General features: G+C 42.0%; 2 protein-coding genes across 6 annotated transcripts in view; one reads left to right on the top strand and one right to left on the bottom strand.

The window, feature by feature from the left end:
• The window catches only part of LOC138980664 (probable peptidylglycine alpha-hydroxylating monooxygenase 1), a 51461-nt gene extending 28256 nt beyond the window's left edge, over positions 1–23205 (top strand). For all 4 annotated transcript variants that reach the window (XM_070353583.1, XM_070353590.1, XM_070353574.1 and 1 more), the window contains exons 3-15: positions 388–442; positions 1564–1651; positions 2484–2602; positions 3537–3626; positions 5089–5137; positions 5738–5802; positions 12072–12155; positions 13817–13893; positions 15844–15897; positions 16485–16534; positions 16927–17017; positions 17722–17899; positions 18527–23205. In XM_070353583.1, coding sequence (XP_070209684.1) covers positions 388–442; positions 1564–1651; positions 2484–2602; positions 3537–3626; positions 5089–5137; positions 5738–5802; positions 12072–12155; positions 13817–13893; positions 15844–15897; positions 16485–16534; positions 16927–17017; positions 17722–17899; positions 18527–18687 — 1161 coding nt within the window. In that variant the 3' untranslated portion in view covers positions 18688–23205. The remainder of the gene's footprint in view (positions 1–387; positions 443–1563; positions 1652–2483; positions 2603–3536; positions 3627–5088; positions 5138–5737; positions 5803–12071; positions 12156–13816; positions 13894–15843; positions 15898–16484; positions 16535–16926; positions 17018–17721; positions 17900–18526) is intronic.
• Positions 6707–11044, bottom strand: LOC138980696 (uncharacterized). 2 transcript variants are annotated; one of them, XM_070353607.1, is made up of 2 exons: positions 9831–11044; positions 6707–8150 (listed from the first exon to the last, which is right to left on the bottom strand). In XM_070353607.1, the coding sequence occupies exon 1, from the start codon at positions 11027–11029 to the stop codon at positions 9863–9865; it is 1167 nt and encodes a 388-aa protein (XP_070209708.1). In that variant the 5' UTR covers positions 11030–11044; the 3' UTR covers positions 6707–8150; positions 9831–9862. The 2 variants fall into 2 exon arrangements, with proteins under 2 accessions (XP_070209708.1, XP_070209715.1); XM_070353614.1 differs by having other exon boundaries at positions 9836–11044.
• Positions 23206–23660: the final 455 nt, after the last annotated feature.

Here is a 23660-nt window from a genome sequence, read left to right as displayed (position 1 = left end):
GTTTGATGTGCTGCCGGTATCCATGTCCAGCCACGTGTCACCACTGTGGCACGTAAAAGATCTCGTTCATGCTGCCAGAAGTGCAGGCGGCTGACTTGCCTGAGAAGCGCGACTCGTGTTTTGTTGCACGCTTTCCACGTGGAGGAAGCGGTCCGAATTTCCCAGCGATGGGATAATAAAGAAATGAAAATAAAAAATAAAAATATACCTGTCGCGAAAGGCCACCTCCCGGCGCTTTTGGCTGTTCCCAAGCGTGTCCTTTCACAGATCAGTACTGTTTCCCTGTTCTGTATTGTTCCTAAGGGTGTCCTTTCATCGCAGGTGTACGTTTCACTGTTCAGTATTGTTTCACTGTTCTGTATTGTAATTCACTGACTCTAATTGCAGCCGGACACCTACCTCTGTCGTAGCATCGACGTCAGCGAACTTCAACCCTACATAAGTAAGGTTTACTACTGTATGTTTCTAAGCTCACTCTGGAGAGATATTGAAGTACCGCATTTTCTGTAATTGTTCTGAAGTAGGCTATGCGTTAAAGTATGTAGTAGTGATTTTTTTTAAAGTGATTTTTGTAGTTTAATGCAACCTATGATGGATAGATTATGAATTTTCTTTAGTAGAATATTATTCTTATTTCATTTTGCCAACTTAACTGCTGAAATATTCATAGCCGTGGTGCATCCTGAACTCAGGTAAAATGAGTAACTGCCCTTCGGGTCTCATTTATCCCCGACAGGATGCCTTTGTTTTCCTTCTCTGGAGAGGAAATCGATTTTTTTTTAACATAAATTATTTAGAGCTTTTCGTAATGTGTTATTGATATAAGCAGATTCGCGATCGTCGATAATGATTTTTCATGGTGTGTAATTTTTAAATTACAAAGGAATTGTTATGTAAGACAGTTTCAAGCGAGCTATCTTTCGTGGATGCATTTACTGTGCAAACAACTCTAAATATGGCAAAAGTGTCACGTGATAATCAACTTTGTCACGTGATCATAACAAAATGGCTACGGAGCGGACGAAACTTTTTTCGTAACCAGTTGGGAGTGATGCAACAATATCACGGTCTCCTTCCCTCAGCAGTCTCAAAATTTCGACTTGGTTTGACCATAGAAGTAAGAACGATGTCTTTATCATAACTGTGAAGAACAGAACGGAGATTACTGTCGAAGTCGGCCATTCTACAATCACGTTCGTCTTTCGTCTTTTGATCAGAAACATTAGCGAAAAACGTATGGGAGATAACTCTGTATTCTTGTTTTGATAGATTTCGACTTTTAGACACTTTCTTTCCTTGTATTCCGCGTAGCAATTATCCATCCTGTCAGAGAGACATGAGCGATAGCGTGGAACGATGATTATCAGAATGAGCCGTGGTGAAGCATGTGCTCAGTAATTTACACCATGCTCTATTATTATGCTTTATTTTTGCATGTCTTAGTGTGACGCCTGTTTTGTGTCATACTGTTGTGAAACTGAACATAATGTGTTTGTTCTTGTTCGTACTCTTGTTCTGAAACCAATTTTACTTTGCGTCTTTTGATTTTTTGTTCTCCTTCAGCCGAGTTTATCCCCAACGCTCAGAAAGAGATAGCACATCACATTTTGCTCTATGGCTGCACAGACCCCGGTAGCAGTGACCCATTATGGTAAGTGCAAACAATAGTAATCGTCATTGAAGAAATTCTGTCCTGTCTTAAGGGGCATTTTGATAGGAATGTGTGGGTCAAGTAAGCATGTTTCAATCACTTTTGCATTTTTTATGATGATTTTGAAGCTTTTTTGCCTAGCACGCAAGACCATGCTTTGTTGGTGTACAATTACATAAAAAATAATTTGGAAACCGAGTTTAGCTTTAAAGATAATGTTTTTAATTACTATTCATTACTAATTTTAATTACTAACCGTTGCATATTTGAGAGAAAAAAGGGAAAGCTCGAAGGTGGGGAATGGAAATGTTTGAGGTTGTTGGGAAGATGATAGAAAAAGACCTTTGGAGTTTCAGTTGAGATCACCACAGAAAAATGAGACCCACATGCATATCACCAGAACCCAAAATCGTGATATTTATTCAAAACCGTGTTGTTGAGACCTATTCTGGCGTATGTCTTGAACAGGTGATCTCAAACCCCAGTTTGTAGACCGTTAACATAGACACTCCTTGCCGTGCAAACGGTTCGGCTCACCATGTCAGATATGGCCAGGCTTTTACATGAGATAAAATCAACAACTCCACTTGGACACATAGTAAAAATCAATAGCCTGGCCGGTTTTTCTACATATATACAGCGGGACTTTCTTTTATGAATAAGTTCGCAACTTGATACAGGTGTCCGTTAAGAAATTAATTCCTAAAAAACTTTCCATTTAATTAGCAAGGCTGATCCATACTCGGGGTATCATTTCAATGTTGAAAAAGGGTTTTTCGGTATTGGGTATTTACCATCAGAATTCCAATGTTTATCCACACTTTTTCTTCAGGAACTGCGGAGAAATGGCGTCCACGGGTTCAGACTTGAAGTCCGCCTCCGTGTGTGCTTCTGGCTTTCATATTCTCTACGCCTGGGCTATGGACGCTCCCAAGTTGAAACTGCCCAAAGGTAGGTAGAAATTCCACGCCAGTTGATATTTTTATGTCTTTCATATTTTCTACGCCCGACCCATGGACGCCTTTAGTTTTAAAGTGTCCACAGGTAGGTAGACGTTCCTCGCCAAGTGGTGTATCTATGGCTTTGATATTCTCTATGTCTGGGCCGTGGACGCTCCCAAGTTGAGAATTCCCAAAGGTAAGTAGAAATTCCACGCCGCAAGTGATGTATTTATGGCTTTCATATTCTCTACATGAGCGCTCTCAGGTTGAAACTGCCCACAGGTAAGTGCAAAATCATCACACAGTCTGCGAGGAAACACAAAGTATAAATGGCTTTGAGGAGTATTTTGAAGAATACTGCATGATAGCCAGGTCAATATTCTTCAACACTTTTCTGTGTCCATTGGCATTGCATTGGCGAGTTATTGGTTTGATTTAAGCTTTAAATGTAAAAGTAAGCAGTAATTATGTTTTGTGTGAGGATGACCAAGCGTGTATTATCTTCAGTGACCATATGTGGTACCGTATTTCTATGGTTACCTCATTACCTAGTAGCCCTATACACCCCCTTTCCGGTATTCTTCACTTTAAAGTCCCACCAAGACGGAGTACGGCTGCCTGTGTGGCGAGGTGATTGAAAACGGCCGTACACATAATCTTCCCCTTTGGATGACAGTCACATTTTCTGTAATAATGCAACTTGTGGTGATAAACATGTCCATGGCTATTGGTTCAGATGTGAGACGGTATCCATGTCCCACCCCCGTGTCGCCACTGTGGCAAGTAAAAAGACCTCGGTCATTCTGCCATAATTGCAGGTGGCTGATTACACCTAAACACGCATACACCTGTGTATCTCATCAAAAGTCGGGGTAACACCCGGGAACATGCCCCTAGTCGTTTCACCGTGAGGGCGTAAAAACAACATTATCATCATGTTTCAGATGTGGCCTTCAAGGTTGGCGGAGATACCGGCATCAACAAGCTCGTCCTACAGGTGCACTACAAGAACGTCTCCACTTTCTTGCCTCCAGGTAAGTTCAGTCTAGGACAAAATCCCAAACAGATACAGTGGAACCCCCCTGTTAAGTCAAGTTTTGACTAAATGTTTTAACATAGAGGGGGAATCGAGACGAGGGTCGTGGTGTATGTGTGTGTGTGTGTGTGTGTGTGTGTGTGTGTGTGTGTGTGTGTGTATGTGTGTGTGTGTGTGTGTGTGTGTGTGTGTGTGTCTGTGTGTGTCTGTGCGTGTGTGTGTGTAGAGCGATTCAGACCAAACTACTGGACCGATCTTTATGAAATTTGACATGAGAGTCCCTGGGAATGATTTCCCCGGACGTTTTTTTCTCTTTTTTTGATAAATACTTTTGATGACGTCATATCCGGCTTTTTGTAAAAGTTGAGGCGGCACTGTCACACCCTCATTTTTCAATCAAATTGATTGAAATTTTTGTAAAGCAATCTTCGACGAAGGCCGGACTTTGGTATTGCATTTCAGCTTGGTGGCTTAAAAATTGATTAATGACTTCGGTCATTAAAAATCTGAAAATTGTAATAATTTGTTTTATATAAAACGATCCAAGTTTACGTTCATCTTATTCTACGTTATTTCCTGATTCCAAAAACATAAATATGTTATATTTGGATTACAAACAAGCTCTGAAAATTAAAAATATAAAAATTATGATCAAAATTAAATTTCCGAAATCGATTTAAAAACAATTTCATCTTATTCCTTGTCGGTTCCTGATTCCAAAAACATATAGATATGATATGTTTGGATTAAAAACACGCTCAGAAAGTTAAAACGAAGAGAGGTACAGTAAAGCGTGCTATGCAGCACAGCGAAACCACTACCGCGCTGAACAGGCTCGTCAGTTTCACTCTGTTATGCACAAGCGGCGGACTACGGTCATTGTCAAAAAATGCAGTGCGTTCAGTTTCATTCTGTAAGTTCCACAACTTGACTAAATGTAGTAATTTCGCCTTACGCGACTTGTGTATTCCTTTGATACCCTGTAATCTGCACTTGACTGAAAAAAGGCAATTTTTGATCTGTTCTGGCATAGGAATTCTTGGAAAACAAGAAACGGGATATGGCAAACCGACAAGCCACCGTTACACTCTCGTGTCCATTTGTCTGTAAGCTATTCAAGGGAGCGAACACTGAGATGTGCTGATCTGTGAAACTAAGGTGTCTTTGATCGTGGAGTTACTCGTTCGTGTCAAGGGACGGCAGCAATCCAGAATTCCCGGCATACTACCGATTGAAGTTGAAATTGAATTGGTCAGGCAAACAGAGCAAGCTACCGGTTCACATTTGAACGATTTGTACCACTTCACATTTGAACGATTTGTAAAATGATCCATGGTTTTTACAGCAACGCAGAGGACAGACGACCGAGTGATTATATTTCCACAATGAGCCATCGATGTTCAGGTCAAATGCCAACACTGTTTGACGAGGATTGTGCAATGAAATGGCTTTTGTTTCAGAGAGCAAGTCAGACAGTTCTGGAATTACCTTGGTTACCACAAATGAGCCGTGAGTTGATTTTTCACTTTGACCGTGACTGCATTTGAAGTAAAAACAAAACAGCTCTCAGAGGCGATGATTTAAAAACGAGAAAGAAAGAAGAAAGGTAGAAAGACAGAGACAAAACTTCATGCTATTAATGATAAATTTGTAGTGTCAAGAATAACATAAGTGCCATGGCAGTGAAGAAAGAAAGAAAGAAAGAAAGAAGTAAAGTAAGAAAGGAAGGAAGGAAGGAAGGAAGGAAGGAAGGAAGGAAGGGAGGAAGGAAGGAATAAAGAAAGAAACAAAGAAAGGAAGAAACAGCGAACGAAAAAAAGAAAGAAAGAATGTGAGAGTCAAAGAGAGAGAGAGAGAGAGAGAGAAAGAGAGAGAGAGAGAGAGAGAGAGAGAGAGAGAGAGAGAGAGAGAGAGAGAGCGAGAGAGAGAGAGGCCTGGTCGGCTGGACAGACAGACAGACCACATGCTAGCAGATAGACAAACATACAGCTAAACAGAAACACAGACAGAGACGCGTTCAGAGCAATACTGATTTTGCACTAAGGTTGGAATGAAGGATAAAAGACGTTTTTGTGTGTGATGATGATAAAACTGTTGTTGTCTCCACAGAAAAGCGAGAACTGCCGGTGTGTATCTGATGGATACAGGAGGAACCATTCCAGCTCACAGTATTGGTGAGTGTGTGTGTGTGTGTGTGTGTGTGTGTGTGTGTGTATGTGTGTGTGTGTGTGTGTGTGTCTGTCTGTCTGCCTGTCTGTCTGTCTGTATCTCACTCTCTTTTGCTCCTCTCTCTCTCTCTTTCTCTCTCTCTCTTTCTCTCTCTCTCTCTCTCTCTCTCTCTCTCTCTCTCTCCCTCCTCCCCTCTCTTTATCTCTCTATCTCTCTGTTTCAACCTCCCTCTCTTGCACTCTGTCACCCCACTCTCTCTCAATCTCTCTGTCTCTCTCTCCCGTCTCTCTCTATCTCTCTGTCTCACTCTCCCTCTCTTGCTCTCTACCCCCAACTCCCTCTCTCTCTCTCTCCTCCCGCCCCTCTCTCTCTCTCTCTCTCTCTCTCATCTTTATTATCACGTGCTGAAGTTTTCCGACCTCCTTTTGTTGATTAACTTTTTAACTTTTTAATTAGTAACTTAAACGAGTACTGACCTTGGGAAGACGAAGTTTGAGTGGAATTCCATGAATGTAGTTTACCGGAACGGAAGGATATGTGAGAGAGCGCATGTCCGGAAGAGCCATATTTTAACGCACAGATCATCTAGTTTGTTGTAAAAAAGAATAAACAACTGATGATCTGAAAATTAACAAGTTTGGAAAAACATTTTCAAATATTCTTAGGCGGGTAACTTAGGCTAGGGAAGGGCACATATCCTTCCGTTCCGGTAAACTACATTCATGGAATTCCACTCAAACTTCGTCTTCCCAAGGTCAGTACTCGTTTAAGTTACTAATTCCATTTCACGTAGTTTAGCCGAAACTACAGGAAATGTGAGACTTCAAAGTATGTTTTTTCAAACGTTTCTCACAGTCATACCTCATTTTCTCACTTTCACATCAAAATCCCTAAGACCACACCATCAACTTTGTTTTTAGTGCATTATGCCTTTTTTATTTTCAACATTTTCCAGTGCATTATCTATGCCTGGGTTTTAAGTGCATTATCTATGCATCTTTGATTATTCAAAAACATGTTACAGTGCATTATCTATGCATTGTTTCAGTTATGAAGACTTTCGCCACAGTGATAATAATAGTCTTACTGCTTTCCTAGCAGTCTACCATTGTCTTCTTCAGTGAAGTGCCTACTTGTAGTTCTTACAACTTGACCTGCCCATGAATTTCCACATGGTACTCTGAACTTTTTGGCTTTCTGCTCTTTGCGAATCATCGACTATTGGTCGATTGTAAAATCGCTGGAAAGTTTTAGCATTCGACCAGCCTGCTGATTTTAATATGTCTTCAATACATACACCAGTTTTTAACATAGCTGATGAGGAAGCACTTCTAAAGCTATGAGCAGTGAACCCTTGGACACCAGCTGACCCCAAAACTTCTTTCATCCAACGAGCTATCGAATCCTTCGATGCTGGCCCATGTGGCCGTCCATAACACAAAATAAGTTTGTCACAGTCTCCACGCACCACTGCAGTCCTTGCAATGTATTCTTTTAAACAGCTTACAACACACAGTTGTTTTTCCTCCTCATACTTTTGGAGATGTATTGGCGCTTGGTGATAACCAGGTCTACTATGCTTGAGTTTATCAACTACATGAATCTTGCATGATCCCTGATTTAAAAACTGAACACATGATAGTCTCAATAAATGAATTGTCTGCACTCTCTGTGCCGAAACAATCAAAAGTAAAGCACACAATTTTAATGTTATTTCTTTCAAGGAGAGTTTGCTATTGTCCTCACTATTTCTGAAAAAATCCAATAGCACAGCCACATCCCAAGTGTTCTTTTGGCGGGGCAATGGTGTTCTCAGCTGAAACACACCTCTTACAAAACGACATATTAATGGGTGTTCTCCCATTTTCTTGTTGTCATCTGTTTGTACTACAGCAGAAATAGCACTCCTGGCTGTGTTAATAGCACTGTAGCCTAATCCAAGGCTAAACAGCCCAGTCAAAAATTCCAAAACTTGCTTTACAGATGCATGAAATGGATCACAGTTCCGTTCAACACAGAAAACTTTCCACCGTGACAAGTAGCTGGAATACTGTCTGTGTGTCCTTTCCCTCCATGATGCACAGATGATGCTGCAAGCTTGTCCATGAATTCCTTGTGCTTCAACTGCATCCCTGATAACATCACTGCCATCAACTGAAGCTTGCTGTGCAGAGGATGTGGTGTCTGCGTGTGGGCCAGACGTAGAACAGTCCTCCCCTTGGGTAGCAGAAGAGGTTTCCTGACGAGGAGCCGCAATAGTTGAGGATACCAAGTTGCTGTAGGCCAGTCTGGGACTATGACAACCCCTTCTGCGTTGTCCTTCTCCAGTTTGACCAGGACCCTCTGAATCAGGCTGAATGGCGGAAAAGCATAAAAGAACCAGTTAGTCCAACTCATCTTAAATGCATCCACTGCAAACGATTCTGGATCTGGTTGCCAAGACACAAAAGTTGCCAACTGGCGATTTAGTCTTGATGCAAAAAGATCAATTTCAGGTTTTCCAACTAGCTCACATATTCTTTTGAAAATCTGTCTGTCCAGCATCCATTCTGTATTATCATTGAATTTTCTGGACCGAGCATCAGCTTGTGTATTTAGCTTGCCAGGAATGTGAGCTACTGTCAGCCAAATATTCCTGTCTTTACACCAGATCCAGATTCTTTTTGCTACATCATTGCAATCTGCAGAATGTGAACCACCCATTTTTTCAATGTATGACACCGCACATGAGTTGTCTGTCAGCACTTTGATATGTTTACCATCAATATCCTTACTAAAGCTTTTCAGAGCATGCTCAATCGCCATCAGCTCTAGAACATTGATATTGTTGTTTCTTTCTGAAACAGACCAACGGCCACCTGTTTGCTTTGGGTGGCAAACTGCACCCCAACCCAAAGTGGAGGCATCTGTTGTTATTACCATTTCAGGTTCAGATCTTTCTATGGGGAAAAAAGCTGAATCTATGTTCTGTAGCCACCAGTCTAGCTCTTCTTCAGCTTCTTTTGATATAACTACCAATGCATCAAAATCCCCTTTTTTCACTTTCAATGCTTCAACCTTAACCTTATCGAGTTGTCTATAGAACAACTGACCCCAAAGCACAGCTGGGAATGAAGCAACAAGCTGACCAATCACTTGCGCTAGCTCCCGAATGGTAATCCTTTTCCTGTTTTTTACACTTCTGCAAGTATTTTTCAGTTTCTGAATTTTTTTCTTCAGTCAGACAGAAAGACATATTTTCTGAATCTAGCCAAAACCCCAGATACTTTATCTTTTTGAGTGGGGTAAGTTCTGACTTTTCTTCATGGATGATAAATCCAAGGGCTTCAAACAAGTGTACTGTTTCCTGAACATTCTGCAGACAACTCTCATAAGTTTGTCCCTGAAGATAGCAATCATCAATGAATGATGCTGACAAAAAGCCCCTTTTTCTCAGACAAGCATACACTGGTTTCAGTAACTTAGTGAAATATCTTGGGCAGTTACACAACCCGTTTGGGAAGCAGGTGTATTCATACAACTGTTCTCTCCAAATGAATTTCAAAAATTTCCTGAAATCTGGCTTGATTGAGACAGAATAATATGCATGCCTCAAGTCAACTGAAGCCATGTAACACCCTTTTCTCATAAGCCGTATAGCTGACGTCAGATTTTCCATTTTGAAGTGCTCATACGTCACTGACTGATTAAACTCTTTCAGGTTTAGAATCATTCGATATGTTCCATCTGGTTTCATCACCAGGAATACAGGGGATATTATTTCTCCATCTTCACTTTCACATTTTTCGATTACTTTCATTTTCAGTAACTTCTGAACTTCATTGTCCATCTCAGAAAATTGATAACCTTTGATTTGAGTTGTAGGCACTTTTCCTACTTCTAATTCTGATAAATCCCTCAGTGGAATTTCAGCCCCTGTCACCATTTTCAAAATAAAAGGATCTGATGTCAGCTTTCTCCATTCTTCAATAAAGTATTGTATTCTACCCGCAATAAATGGTATCTGAACACTTTTGTTTATTGGATAGCGTACCTTACCGGTCAGGTCTGGCTGTGCATCCTCATTTATGCCGATTTGAATGTCGTGTTGTTCTGCCCTCGGAAGCTTCTCCCCCGGTAGCGTGGATAGTAACCTCTTGCTCGGCCGCGTGTCCAGCCTCGGCCTCTTCTCTGACTCTGGTCGTAGTCCCAGTTTTTTGTCCTGCCTCCTCTGAATGGAAAAAACTTGTCTCCCCTTGATGACCGAGTGATTGCCATGCCAAGCTTGGATGACGAATCAATGGAGGCGAACACAGATCGCAAATCATCCCCAAACAGTTCTGTTGTCACTGGGATTTCTGAAGAAACGAGTTTCTTGTATTTCTTGTTGAATTGCGGTGCGGACATAATCGACACTCTTCTGTCCATTGACATTTCGTGAGTCGCTTTGAGAATGAGCCCCATTGAATCGGTCAGAGATTTCATTTGTTTTTTCACATCAATGTTTGTTTTCCCAACACACTCGTTCGCTGCACACACAAGAGCGTTCACTGCTGTAAGCAAAATGTGTTGAATTCTTTGAGTACGCAAATCTGCACTTTTCTGGTTATGGTCCATTGTGTCCCACACTTCATGGTTCACTCGAGGAACTTTAAGTTCGACGTTTTTCGGGCGCTTGTGTTCCGAAATCTTGTCTTTCATTTTTGCTTCGTTCATTTTGCCTTTTGCCATCATGTTGACTATTTTGGCTAGCTGTTCCGAAATATCATCGCCAAGCTCCTCATCAGCCTCATAATCTTGCTGAATCCCTGTCAGTGTGTCACTTTCAGCATTTTCATCACTGCGATTCTCTGTCTGATCGCCACAAGATCTCACACGAGTAAGATTTTCAATTTGGTAGTCCAAATCTTCATCAGAATTGTCCACCAAAAAAGATACGGTACTGTCTTCTTCTCTGCGTCTTTTCTTCTTCAAAGGGGAACTACTCCGAAGTTGAACACATTCTGAATCTTCGTCTTCCACAATTTCCCCTTCTTCTGCATCCCATTTCTTTAGTGCACGCAGGATTCGTTCATTCTGCTTTTTCATGTCATCCCAATCCTTTGTCGGTAATTGTACTACCTCGGGTCGAGGTTTTTCTTTTTGTTTCACTTTTGTGATTTCAACCATGTTTTTCTGGGGTCTCTGTGAGCATGGAGGGGAAGCGTCTTCACCCTCGGAATCGGATTTGAGCAAGTTTTCTTCGTTCTCCATTTCAAATTCTTTGAAAGAACAACGCAGCAAGGTTCGCGGAATCGAAAGAAGTACTTTGAGACCGAAAAATTCGATCGTAAACCAAGATGAATCACGATAAACAACCGAAAACAGCGGAGCATCGGTTTCAGACGTGCGCTAATGGCGCCGGAAATACGGATATGGCTCTTCCGGACATGCGCTCTCTCACATTTCCTGTAGTTTCGGCTAAACTACGTGAAATGGAATTTTTAATTTTTGAATTATATAATTGTGTGTCTCTGCGTCCCGAGGACAGATTGTAAGAAAAGGCGTAGCCTTAAACCTTAATCCTTGTCAAATAAAGTTCAATTCAATTCAATTCTCTCTCTCAGTCTCTCTCTCTGTGTCTCTCTCTCTCTGTGTCTCTCTCTCTGTGTCTCTCTCTCTGTCTCTGTCTCTCTCCCTCGCTCTCTCTCTCTCCCTCTCTCTCTCGCTCTCTCTCTCTCTCGCTCTCTCTCTCGCTCTCGCTCTCTCTCGCTCTCTCTATCGCTCTTTCTCTCTCTCTCTCTCTCTCTCTCTCCCTCTCTCTCTCTCTCTCTCTCGCTTTCTCTCTCTCTCTCTCCCTCTCTCTCTCTCGCTCTCTCTCTCTCTCTCCCTCTCTCTCTCTCCCTCTCTCTCTATATCTCTCTCTCTCTCCCTCTCTTTCTCGCTCTCTCTCTCTCTCTCTCTCTCTCTCTCTCTCTCTCTCTCCCTCCCTCCCTCTCTCATTCGCTCTCTCTCTCTCTCTCTCTCTCTCTCTGTTTTGGGCTGTGTCTGCGTCAACACACAATAACGTTTTGCAGGGAAAAGAAAAGGCGCTGAAGAGGGCAAACTGAAGGGAGGAAAACAAATTAGACTGTGTAAAATGCTGAACTTCAGATGATTTTAAGCATCCAATCAAACAACCAAGTGAAAATGTGTAGAACTCCTCTATTCGGTTTTTGCCCTATTTTGATTCTGAAGATATCATTGTAGAAAGAACACAATGACTCTATGTAACAGTGTAAGTGTACATGATTTATATATCAATATATGATTCCAGAATATATGGAGACCGCATGTCCCTTCCGTGAGCCTACGCTGGAAATCCACCCCTTTGCCTACAGGACACACTCTCACGCACTGGGTAAGTTCACTCGAGGGACCAAAGATACCATACAACAAAGTTGTGTGCAACTTGCGGGATGTTTTTGAACCGAACTGGGTAAGTTCACTCATAAGGGACTCGCTATACCATACAGCAAAGTTGCGAGAAACTCGCGGCATATAATATGTCGTTGAACCGCCGCATCCAGCAGTTGCACCACAACCGTATTTTGTTCGTTGCTGTACATGCAAAGGCAGTAGTACTCAACACCATACACAAATTTTTTTTCGGTCGCACTGACGAGTTTGATGCAGGAATTGACTAATATAGAATCGATTTTCTATCGGTTCAAGGTTTTCATACGACTCCCAAAGTACCGCGTGCGATACTTTTGTTGTGGTGTATCGGTTGGTAGATTTTGAACCCGTGATCCTCGGAGCACAGGTTCAAATTCAAGCCCGCACGAACACGCGTCAACTTTATGGCTATGACCTCGGTCATTCTTAGTGCCAGGAAAGCTGACTGATTATTACTAAACACGCACACTGTTGTTGCTGTTAGCGTTCTACTGGCAGGACGCAATCCGAATTTCTCAGCAATAGGATAATACAGTAATGGAAATGAAAATTACATCAGGGTCGTATGCAACTGACATAAGCAATCACTATATAATGTTGGGGCAGTGTTGCACACGACCCCCCACGATAATTATTGTGTAATACCACAGTTATATTATCTACTTGTATGATGATCTGCTTGTGGTGATACATATGACATGTTGTTTTGCTCCCTTTGTTTTTTTGCACGTTTTCTTTTTAATTTTCCATTTCATGTGTACAATGTTTGCTTTAGAGGGTGCAGGAAGGTTGAAAGTATTCGGAGAGGTTTTTGTTAAATTTATCATGATTGCGTGGAAAGCAGCAGCTGTCGCCTGGACAAAAATGTTTGAGTGAAAATTGATTTTGCATTTGTAAAGTGGCTGACCGTAAAGATAAGATAGCACTGATCTTGTTAATGTAAGCGATCACGTGCACCACCAGAAATCTGTCCCGGATTTTACATGTGATAAGAGCAGTCTTCCACTTGGACACATACCAAACATCACCTGACTCTTCTGTACAGCCGAATGCGTTTTTGTGTGAATTAATTCTGCGATTGAAACCTCTGTCAATTTGCAAAATCAATTCAGCAAAAAATCTAACTCTGCAAAGGAAGCTATCAGAATGCTAACAACTTACGTCTTTGTCCAAGTGTGTGTGTGTGTGTGGTGGTTGGGGGGGAGACGCAGATGGGTGAAGGGGGATGGAGGCGAGGTAGGGTAAGTGGGGGACATCGGGAGCGCTTTTTCTCAAACTTGTTTTTCGTATTTGACAAAATTTGTAGTTGTACCGAATTTGCGTTTACTCCTTTTGACTTAGTTGCCGGTAGCCATAGCAAAACACGAGCGTGCGTGTGTGTGTGTGTGTGTGTGTGTGTGTGTGTGTGTGTGTGTCCGTCCGTCCGTCCCTCTGTGTCTGTGTCTGTCTCTGTGTGTGCGCGTGCGTGCGTGCGTGCGTATTCATGTCAATCTGTTTGTCTGTCTGTCTGTCTGTCTGTATGTCTGTATGTCTGTCTGTCTGTCTGTCTGTCTGTCTGTTTGTCTGTCTGTTATGCTGTGTGTTCAAGTCATAGCTATAACAATGCATTTGGCTACCACACAGGTCGGGTCATCTCTGGCTACCGAGTGAGGGACGGGCAGTGGACGGAGATCGGACGTATGAACCCCCAAAACCCTCAGGTGAGCTTACTTTCTCATAAGTCGACTTCGCGAAGTTTTTTTTCTTCCAAAATCTCAATTCTAAAGGTTCGTGCGGTTAGCTTCGCGAAATATACTTGGTTTAAGCGTGTTTTTATTAATTTCTTGTATACATGTTATATACAGTAACAACATTAAGAACGTTAACAAGCAGACTGCTTATGGACACGTTCCAAAACTAATTATCAATACACATTCTGATAACAAGACATGGCAAACAAGTGATAACTTTAACCTATTTCTTTCAAATATTTCATTATATTTTATACAAATAAAGAGAGGGAGAGAGAGAGAGAGAGAGAGAGAGAGAGAGAGAGAGAGAGAGAGAGAGAGAGAGAGAGAGAGAGAGAGAGAGAGAATGCTTTGCTACATCTATTGCTGTCACTGTTAATATAATATCAGCCGAAGCGATCAGTTGACATAACGTAATCTTGTACAGCAGAAAATATTTTCATATTCAAAGATATAGTTAAATCAGTATTGCCAAACAAAAGTGTTTTGCAATCCAGAGCGTACGTTGGTAGACTATTGAATAAAATGGTTCTATGTTCGTTAAATTTTGGACAATGTAACAAAAAGTGTTCAGCGTCTTCCGGGCGTACTCCACACGTGCATTCTAAATTATCAGAGAGGTGTCGGTTAACAAGGTCTTGTTGCAAATCGCTCATATTTAATCTCAACCTGCTGTGAAATACCTGTGCCTTACGGTTGCCTAAATAATAATACTGTGGAACAACAACATCTCCATTCATCAAAAATCTTTTAAATATACTTCGCGTAATCGACTTCGCCGAGTTAATTTGATGCAGTGAAAGGCTGATCTGTACGTTGTAGGACTATGCACAGAGATTTTTTTTCTTTTTGATACTTACTTGCTTTCGTACAATCATTGGCCCGCCCATCGGCATCAAACCTCCTTGGGTATAGGCTGTCGGCGATAGTTCTTTTATCCTGTGTTTTTGTCTCTAGCTCGCTCCGGGTAAAGGCTGTCCTTAACCGATTCCGAAGTTGTACCCGCAAAGACTTCGCGAAGTCTTTTTACCCAATATTCAGTGCTAAAGCTTTATGCAGCGACCTTCTTGAAGTTGACTTCGCGAAGCCGACTTCGCCCAAATAGTATTTGGCTTAAGACCACAAGATGTTATGAATTTCGCGATGAAAGCCCTTCCTCTTTCAGGAATGTCTCTTTTGGATAAAGTCTCTTATCGGCGTTTCTGTAGCTAGTGGGGGGTTTACAAAGTGTGGTCACTAACCCTACGCTCACCGCAACACGATGGCCTAGTGGTAAGGCGTCCGCCCAGTGAGCGGGAGGTCGTGGGTTCGAACCCCGGCCGGGTCATACTTAAGACTTTAAAATTGGCAATCTAGTGGCTGCTCCGCCTGGCGTCTGGCGTTATGGAGTTAGTGCTAGGACTGGTTGGTCCGGTGTCAGAATAATGTGACTGGGTGAGACATGAAGCCTGTGCTGCGACTTCTGTCTTGTGTGTGGCGCACGTTAAATGTCAAAGCAGCACCGCCCTGATATCACCCTTCGTGGTGGACTGGGCGTTAAGCAAGCAAGCAAACAAACCCTACGCTCAGCTCTTCCCCCTTTTACATCTGAGCTTGAAATCGGCACAGGCGGAGTTCGTTTGTTTGATAACTTAATGCCAATTTGTGTTGAGACACAGCATCTCCTGAACTGAGTTACAGTGTAAAACAAACTGTTCAATTCTTCAACCAAGTGGTGCATTCCTGTATGCGATGATGACTGGGCTTGTATGCGTGTTTCTGAAGTCAGTCTGTATGTGAAATTGTTTTTATTCTTCAAGTGTGTTGGGCTGTCTTGAAGTCCAGATCCGAATCAGATTTCAGTGTAAAAAGTAGGCAACACGGTAAAATATTCAATTCATTTTACTGTGAATGAAGACACTGTTTCTTGACATGTTTCAGATGTTCTACAATGTGACTACTCCTGGCATTACTGTGAAGAAGGGAGACATTCTGGTGAGTTGTACTAGGGACTGTGTCAGGTTTATATTGACCAAAAAAAAGGAATTAGTCAGTTGCATAATATATGGTGTTAGGGGTGATGGTAACGGTGGTGCGTGCGTGCGTGTGTGTCTGTCTGCCTGTGTCTGTGTGCCTGTCTATGTGCCTGTGTGTGTGCACCCGTGTGTGTGTGTGTGTGTGTGTGCTTGTGTGCTTGTGTGTGTGTGTGTGTGTGTGTGTGTGTGTGTGTGTGTTTGTGTGTGTGTGTGTGTGTGTGTGTGTGTGTGCGCGCGCGTATGTGTGTGTGTTGGGGGGGGGGGGGCGTGTGCGCATTTGTGTTTGTCTGTGTGAAGTGGACAACCTAGGATAAAAACAAAGAAAAGTCTCAATTACTTCGAACAATACGCAAAATGCTGAACATGCTGAACCGAACACAATCAGTTAAAACGAAAAGCGCCAGACATGATCAGAACGTCTTTAACTTTGATAATTTCCAGTGTTTTGTTTTGGTTTTAGTCTTTTTCAGTTCGTTGCCTGCTTGCATTACCTGCGTGTTGATGTAAAGAGATAATCTTGATACTGATGTATGTAATACTTTGCAGGCTGCTCGATGCACTATGGAAAACAACCTAGACCATGATGTTTCTATTGGGTGAGTTTGTGAGCTTGTGTGTGTGTGTGTGTGTGTGTGTGTGTGTGTGTGTGTGTGTGTGTGTGTGCGTGTGTGTGTGCTTGTTGTGCTTGTGTGTGTGTGCTTGTGTGTGTGTGTGTGTGTGTGTGTGTGTGTGTGTGTGTGTGTGTGTGTGTGTGTGTGTGTATGTGTTTGAATGTGTGTTTTCTCGTTCTCCCCACCCCATCCCCCTTTTCGATATGTTTTCAATTCGACTTCTTTTTAGTTTCTCTGGCATGCCTTTTATTCGTCTGTGTTCCTGTCTGACGCTGTCAATCGTGTGGTATGTGAAAGCAACATACACGAGCCATGCTTTGTTCGTCTAACTAAGAATTCTTCTAATATTCACAAGTGCTGTGTTGTCTCTGTTACAGGTCTACACAGAAGGACGAAATGTGCAACTTCTACATCATGTACTTTGTTGACGGAGACAAGCTGGTGTCCGACTCCTTCTGCGCTAAGCCAGTAAGTGAAACAACTATGTCTATCTGTTTGTCTGGCTGGCTGGCTGGCTGACTGGCTGTCTATGTCTATGTCTATCTCTCCCTCGTCCCGTTTCATCATGTCTTCTCCTGAGCTTCTGTTATTTCTTATTCAGTCTAAACCAATTCTTATCATAATGTCCACCATTTCTTATCCCGAGTTTCCACCACTTTCATATCTTGACTTCCACTGTTTCTTCTATCGAGTATCCACTTTCCCATATCCTGAGCTCCCACTATTTCTTTTTCTTAGTTTCAAGTTCCATTTCTTTTTCAAGTTTTTGCCAGTTCTTATCCTGTGTCCCTATCGTTTCTTGTCCTGAACCCCTATTATTTCTTTTCTTGAGCGTTTACCGTTTCCGACCTTGAGCTCCCGCTATTTCATATTATGAGCTTTTATGATTTCTTCTCCTGCACTTCCGCCATTTCTCTGGTTAACTTCCATCTTGAGTCTGTTGGCATAGCTTCCATCTTCCATCTTCCTTATTCTGAGCATCCATCTTTCCTTACCATAAGCTTCCACAATTTAACCTGTATCTTGAATTTCCATCTTCCATCTTGCATCTTTTCATATCCTTGGCTTCCATCTTCAATGTTTAAGGTTAATATTCTGAGCTTCAAGCGGTTCTTATGCTTTACTTTCTTGGACGAACTAACTCCACTGAAATTGTGTACTCACTGTATCAGGGTCCCCCCAACTGGTATTTCACCGACTACGGCAACGCCCTCAACCTGGAAGCAATGCCAGAGACTGCCAGCACGGTGCCAGACTCGGGCCGAACGCTGATCGCCACCGCACAGGAACTGCAGGAACCGGAGCGTCTGGAAATGGGGAGGGAGTTGGAGGAAGAGGATGAAGACCCGGGTGAGTGGTTGGTTATGTTCTGGAGTGTGTGTGTGTGTGTGTGTGTGTGTGTGTGTGTGTGTGTGTGTGTGTGTGTGTGTGTGTGCGTGTGTGTGCGGGTAGGGGGAGGGTATGTGTGTGGGGTGATTGTTTGTGTGTGTGCGTGTGTGTGTGCGTGTAGGGGGGAAGGTGTTTGTGGGCGGTGATTGTGTGTGTGTGTGTGTGCGGGTAGGGGGAGGGTGTGTGTGTGGGGTGATTGTTTGTGTGTGTGCGTGTGTGTGCGTGTAGGGGGGAAGGTGTTTGTGGGCGGTGATTGTTTGTGTGCGTGTGTGTGTGTGTGTGTGTGTGTATAACTGTGTGTGTGTGTGTGTGTATATATAACGTGTGTGTGGGCGGTGTGTGTGTGTGTATGTGTGTGTTTGTGTCTGTGTGTCTGTGTGTCTGTCTGTGGGAGTGAGTTTGTGAGAGAGGGAACTGAACTGAACTGAATTAAATTTTATTCCAGAGAGAGAGAGAGAGAGAGGGGGGAGGGGGCGGGGAGAAAAGAGAGAGAAAGAGAGAGGCCCTTACCGGAACCGTCTATTAATCTAACCGTCCAGTGTATTCAATTTCAAATGTGAAAACATTTCTTCATGGCTTTTTTCTCAGCTGAGGACGAGGTTCTGGACAAGTTCGTGGCTGGGTTGAGCCCCAGGGAAGTGGACGCCCTGGTGAACGAGATGATGATGTCAGAGAGGTACCCTGCGTCCAATGACGTCATGGATGACGTCAAACGCCAGGAGCGTCTTGCCGACGTCTACGAGTGGTAGAGCAAGCGAGACACAGATGTGGAGAAGAATTTCATGTCAGGGAATTCTGTTGGGCTAATTTGGATCATTGCAATGGGTTTTATTGTCTGGTTGATTTCTTGATGACCTCAACATCTCACTGTACAGTCCAGATGTGTCCTGCTCGTTAAGGAACCTGTGCTGAGATTGCGTGAATACCATACATCTGAATAGCAAAATTGTACTGTTTATCCAATGAAGAGGGCACAGAAAAGTATATCTAACATCACTTCAGGCATTTCTTTGCACAAATCTCTACTCACTGCTGGAACACATTCAAGTGAAAGATGAACTTCAAATGGTCACGTAATGGAATGATTTGATGTTTTCTGGCCAACATCAGTGAATGATACGTACCCTAACACTTTAAAATAAACGTTTGCTCAATGGCTTCTAGATATCAACTGGACCTTAGAACTCATTTTTAATGTAATGGACACAGATGTCTCCCAAAGCATTATTCAATAAAGGCGCTAAATTTTCGCCTAAGAATCAAATGTGAATATTAATTTGCAAGCGTCGTTTATTGTTTTCCAAATAAGCATGCAGTCACTGCGACATTATCAGGATTACAATGAGCACATAGAAACATATAACAAGTTGACCATTTCTTTCCCGGTAGTTTCACATACAATCCTGTGAAGTACCGAACATTCAAGCTATCAAGCTTTTCAGTGTTGTACACGAACAATGGGTGTGTGAAAGTCTATAAAGCCAAGAGTATATACGCACACTGTCAGCAAAATTATATGTATTTTTTGCATTGCTAAATCCTGTTCTTATGTCAAAGACTTGACATGTAAGAATTTAAACGACTTTATATCCAAAAATGGGTCTTTAAACTCGCAGAGAAAAAAATTCGTACACTGCGAATTTGATTCTGCATTAGGAGTTGTGGATAAACAACAAACTATATCGCATTGCAGCACACAGACTGCATCTTGAAAACCACACTGAGGCTTTTGTTGGAAATGGGAGACAAATGTCAAAAATGTCCTTGTTGGCAGTTTCATTTATCTATGTGAGAAAAAGTTGTTTATTACTAATGAAGTGCGCCATACACGAGGAAAAGAATCAAAAGGATACAACAGATACCAGACCATTAACTAATGAAAAAAATTAATATGATATACATCTTTTTATTTACTTTCTTTGTCTGCTTTGCCAGTCATATCTTAATGTCTCTCTTTTCTCCTTTGTCTCATAATGAAGGGCATTGTACATGAGAACACTAGATCAAAAGGAAACGACCTTTAGAAGACTAATACGCAGTAAAAACACAGAAGATGCCATCTCATATTTGTTTTAATTGTCATCATTATCTGTTCCTGTCATATATTTATCAACAAAAATATATATATATTGATCTGGTCTCTGTTGTTCTTTGTCCACGAGGACGAATACAGTAGGCGTACAACAGCCTAACGGTTACCCCCCCCCCCCCCCCCCCGATTCTAAAGAGAACAAAACACAAACGATCAAACCCTTCAAACATACATTCCTTACAATGTGGACCAGTAGGCCCGCCATCTCAAATCTGTAGAGACTTCTACATGAGTTTAGACCATCCGTCCATTTGGACTCACAACGAAAGTCAACTGCTCAGCTGCTTTCTGTGCAGTGATGAATTTTTTTAATGAATTCATTTCGCAGCTGATATCTTCTTCTGTCTTCTGCGTTCGTGGGCTGAAACTCCCACGTACACTCGTGTTTTTTTTTGCACGAGTGGAATTTTACGTGTATGACCGGTTTTTTACCCCGCCATTTAGGCAGCCATACGCCGTTTTCCGGGAGGAAGCATGCTGGGTATTTTCGTGTTTCTATAACCCACCGAACTCTGACATGGATTACAGGATCTTTTTCGTGCGCACTTGGTCTTGTGCTTGCGTGTACACACGGGGGTGTTCGGACACCGAGGAGAGTCTGCACACAAAGTTGACTCTGAGAAATAAATCTCTCGCCGAACGTGGGGACGAACTCACGCTGACAGCGGCCAACTGGATACAAATCCAGCGCGCTACCGACTGAGCTACATCCCCGCCCCTCGCAGCTGATATTAGCGTCATTCTGCAAATTTGATTCAACAACAAAAGTTTCACCCCGCACAGGAAGTAGCCAGGATTTTGATTTTTGATGCATGTCTAAATGGAAAGATGTTCTTATAACCCTCGTAAAAGCTTGAATACATATGTGATGACCTACGTGATGGTTTATATTGGTAGGATGGTACCTCTAACATAGGTGCTTCCTTATCTCATGCGTGTTGTCTCTCTCAGTAATGTCCCTGACATTTCAAGGACAATTTATTTTCAAACTCGATGAACGTGGTTGGCTCAATACCTCACATCTTTCACGCTAACATGGGTTTCTTCCGTACAGTTATCATGTGGTATCTGTAGCACAATGTGATCTGTTTTTTGTGTTTTTGTCATGTTAGGGGATGCAATGTAAACTTATATTGTATTTTAAATTTGACGAGAATCAAGTGTATTTTCCAACTTGAACTTTTTTTTCTCAACGCGGTGCATACATATGTTTTGTTTCTTAGTAATTCAATGAAAAACAAGTGTATTTTCAAACACATTTTCGAGCAATTATGTTGGTTTTCTCTCAAAGCATTGCGTTAATCGACCTACTTTAAAATGGATTGAATTTTTTACAATGGATTAATACTTTTCCTCCCAAAATTTCTATTCACACCCCTCCCCCCCATCATTTTATCCCCTTCCCCCAAAACCTTCCGCCGTTGTTAACAAAAATAAAAACTATCAGTGTCTGTGATTGACTTTTTTTTATGTATTGAGATATTTCTTGTTGCTCTGAGATTAATCAGCAATTTTTCCAAATCCACATATTGGTTTTAAAAGAGAAGACTTTCTTTGCGTTGTTAGTGATATTCGAGTGTCTGTTATAATTTAATGAGTCAGTAAGCTTTGTTTGTGTTTCAGATCTGACTTTGTTTGTACGATCAGTCTATATTGATTGTGTTGTGAATATATCACGGGTCTTTGGTCAAACGTTTGTGATAGTAACATATGGAAGCTATGTAAAACCCGAAACATTGCAAATATTTAAGCAAGCAAATTAATCGTTTGTGATCTCATTTGTTAGTGCCCCCTCCCCCCACCCCCTCCCCCGGAGGTACCCCACCCTACTCCGATCTCCCGCTCTGTAAGTATATATAAAGAAAAAGGGAAAGTGCAATTTATTAAGGATTCTGTCAACAGCTCAAAGACTAACAATGTTATCGAAAGGAATCCGCGCACTTTCTGTAAGTATAACAGGAAGTCATTTGGCGTCGACATTCGACAACATGCCGAAACCTCTGGTACATCGCCGATCAATTTCGTATAGGTATTGTTTTCAAGGAAGAGTGGCAGTCATTTCAGACAGCGAGTTACACATGCTGGTTTGAAATGTCTCCCACTAGGCGGTGGCATGCAGTCCCTACTAGGCGGTGGCATGCAATCCCTACTAGGCGGTGGCATACAATTCCCACTAGGCGGTGGCATGCAATCCCTACTAGGCGGTGGCATGCAATCCCTACTAGGCGGTGGCATACAATCCCCACTAGGCGATGGCATGCAATCCCTACTATAGGCGGTGGCATGCAATCCCTACTAGGCAGTGGCATGCAATCCCCACTAGGCGGTGGCATGCAATCCCTACTAGGCGGTGGCATGCAATCCCTACTAGGCGGTGGCATGCAATCCCTACTAGGCGGTGGCATGCAATCCCTACTACACCTTTGTCGCGTATTAAGATTTGAAACGGCAAGGATTTAACGAGAAACGATACCGACTAAACAAACCTAGATGTCTCTTCTTGGCGGCCGTCTCTTCCAAAGTGAAATCTATAACAACAAAGTTTGAAAAGACGTTATAATACGAGTAATGGCGTCACGTGAAAAGTCTTTCACTTCAACCGCAAGTCTCCCGAGGAACTGAAAAATACTTTCGAGAACAACTTTTGTCTTTCAGCAGTAGAAAATGACTCGTAAGGTCACCGCCAGGTTGTGCATGTATCTGCATTGTATAACATTAAGAATAATGCGAAAGTCAAGCGAAATATAACAAATGTTGTCAGTCGTGGATCAGTTGACAGATTCTTTAAGACTGTAAAAGAAAATGCCACAGTTAAGTAGCTTTAGCACAAATCAAACTATATTCTTTAAAAGCAGGACCGGTGAATGATAACCTCCAAAGATGTACATTTTCAATACAGACTGTTCATGAAATAAGAACGCAGGACTTTAACCCATGCTCAATCAGGTCAGTTTGGATTCGTTGGGCTCTGAAATAAATGTAAACAATATTTAAAAATAATGATATGTCATGTAAACAGGCCCTAAATTGTTTTTGATTTTAAAAAAAAATCAAAATCAAAATGGTAATCTTGAAATCCAAGCAAAAAAGTGTCTTTATTGTAATATGAAGCAATCATCAAATATGGAACGTGGCAAGGGTAATTTTGAAATAAAGAACAGAGGTAATGAAACGATGTGTGTGTGTGTGTGTGTGTGTGTGTGTGTGTGTGTGTGTGTGTGTGTGTGTGTGTGTGTGTGTGTGTGTGTGTGTGTTTGCTGTCTATTTTTGTGTTGCTGTTTTCGGGTGTACGATATCCACAAAGACACAGACTTTCTCTCTCTCTCTCTCAAACGCACACACACACACACAAATACAAACACACACACACACACACACACACACACACAAATTTCATCAACTCCGCTTAACACAATGAGGCTATAGTTTTAAGTTCTCTCGTGCACAGGACATTGTTCCTCACATTTTATTTTAAGTTACGATAGACATTTTAAGAATCAACCAAATGCATGACATGATAACACACACACAAAAAGACATCAACTCCAATACAGCCAATGACCAAGATAATTTACAAACGGAAAAAACACCACACAGACGATCCATAACAAATCAGGTATTCATTTCCCC

The sequence above is a fragment of the Littorina saxatilis genome, linkage group LG1 (assembly GCF_037325665.1).
Source record: "Littorina saxatilis isolate snail1 linkage group LG1, US_GU_Lsax_2.0, whole genome shotgun sequence".
Taxonomy (NCBI): Eukaryota; Metazoa; Mollusca; class Gastropoda; order Littorinimorpha; family Littorinidae; genus Littorina; species Littorina saxatilis.
The sequence above is the reverse complement of the archived record's forward strand: the minus strand, read 5'-3'. Positions and strand labels throughout refer to the sequence as shown.

What these genes read in the sequence shown, in the direction of transcription:
- LOC138980696 (XM_070353607.1), bottom strand. Translation starts at nt 11,029, where the DNA reads ATGGAGAACGAAGAAAACTTGCTCAAATCCGATTCCGAGGGTGAAGAC.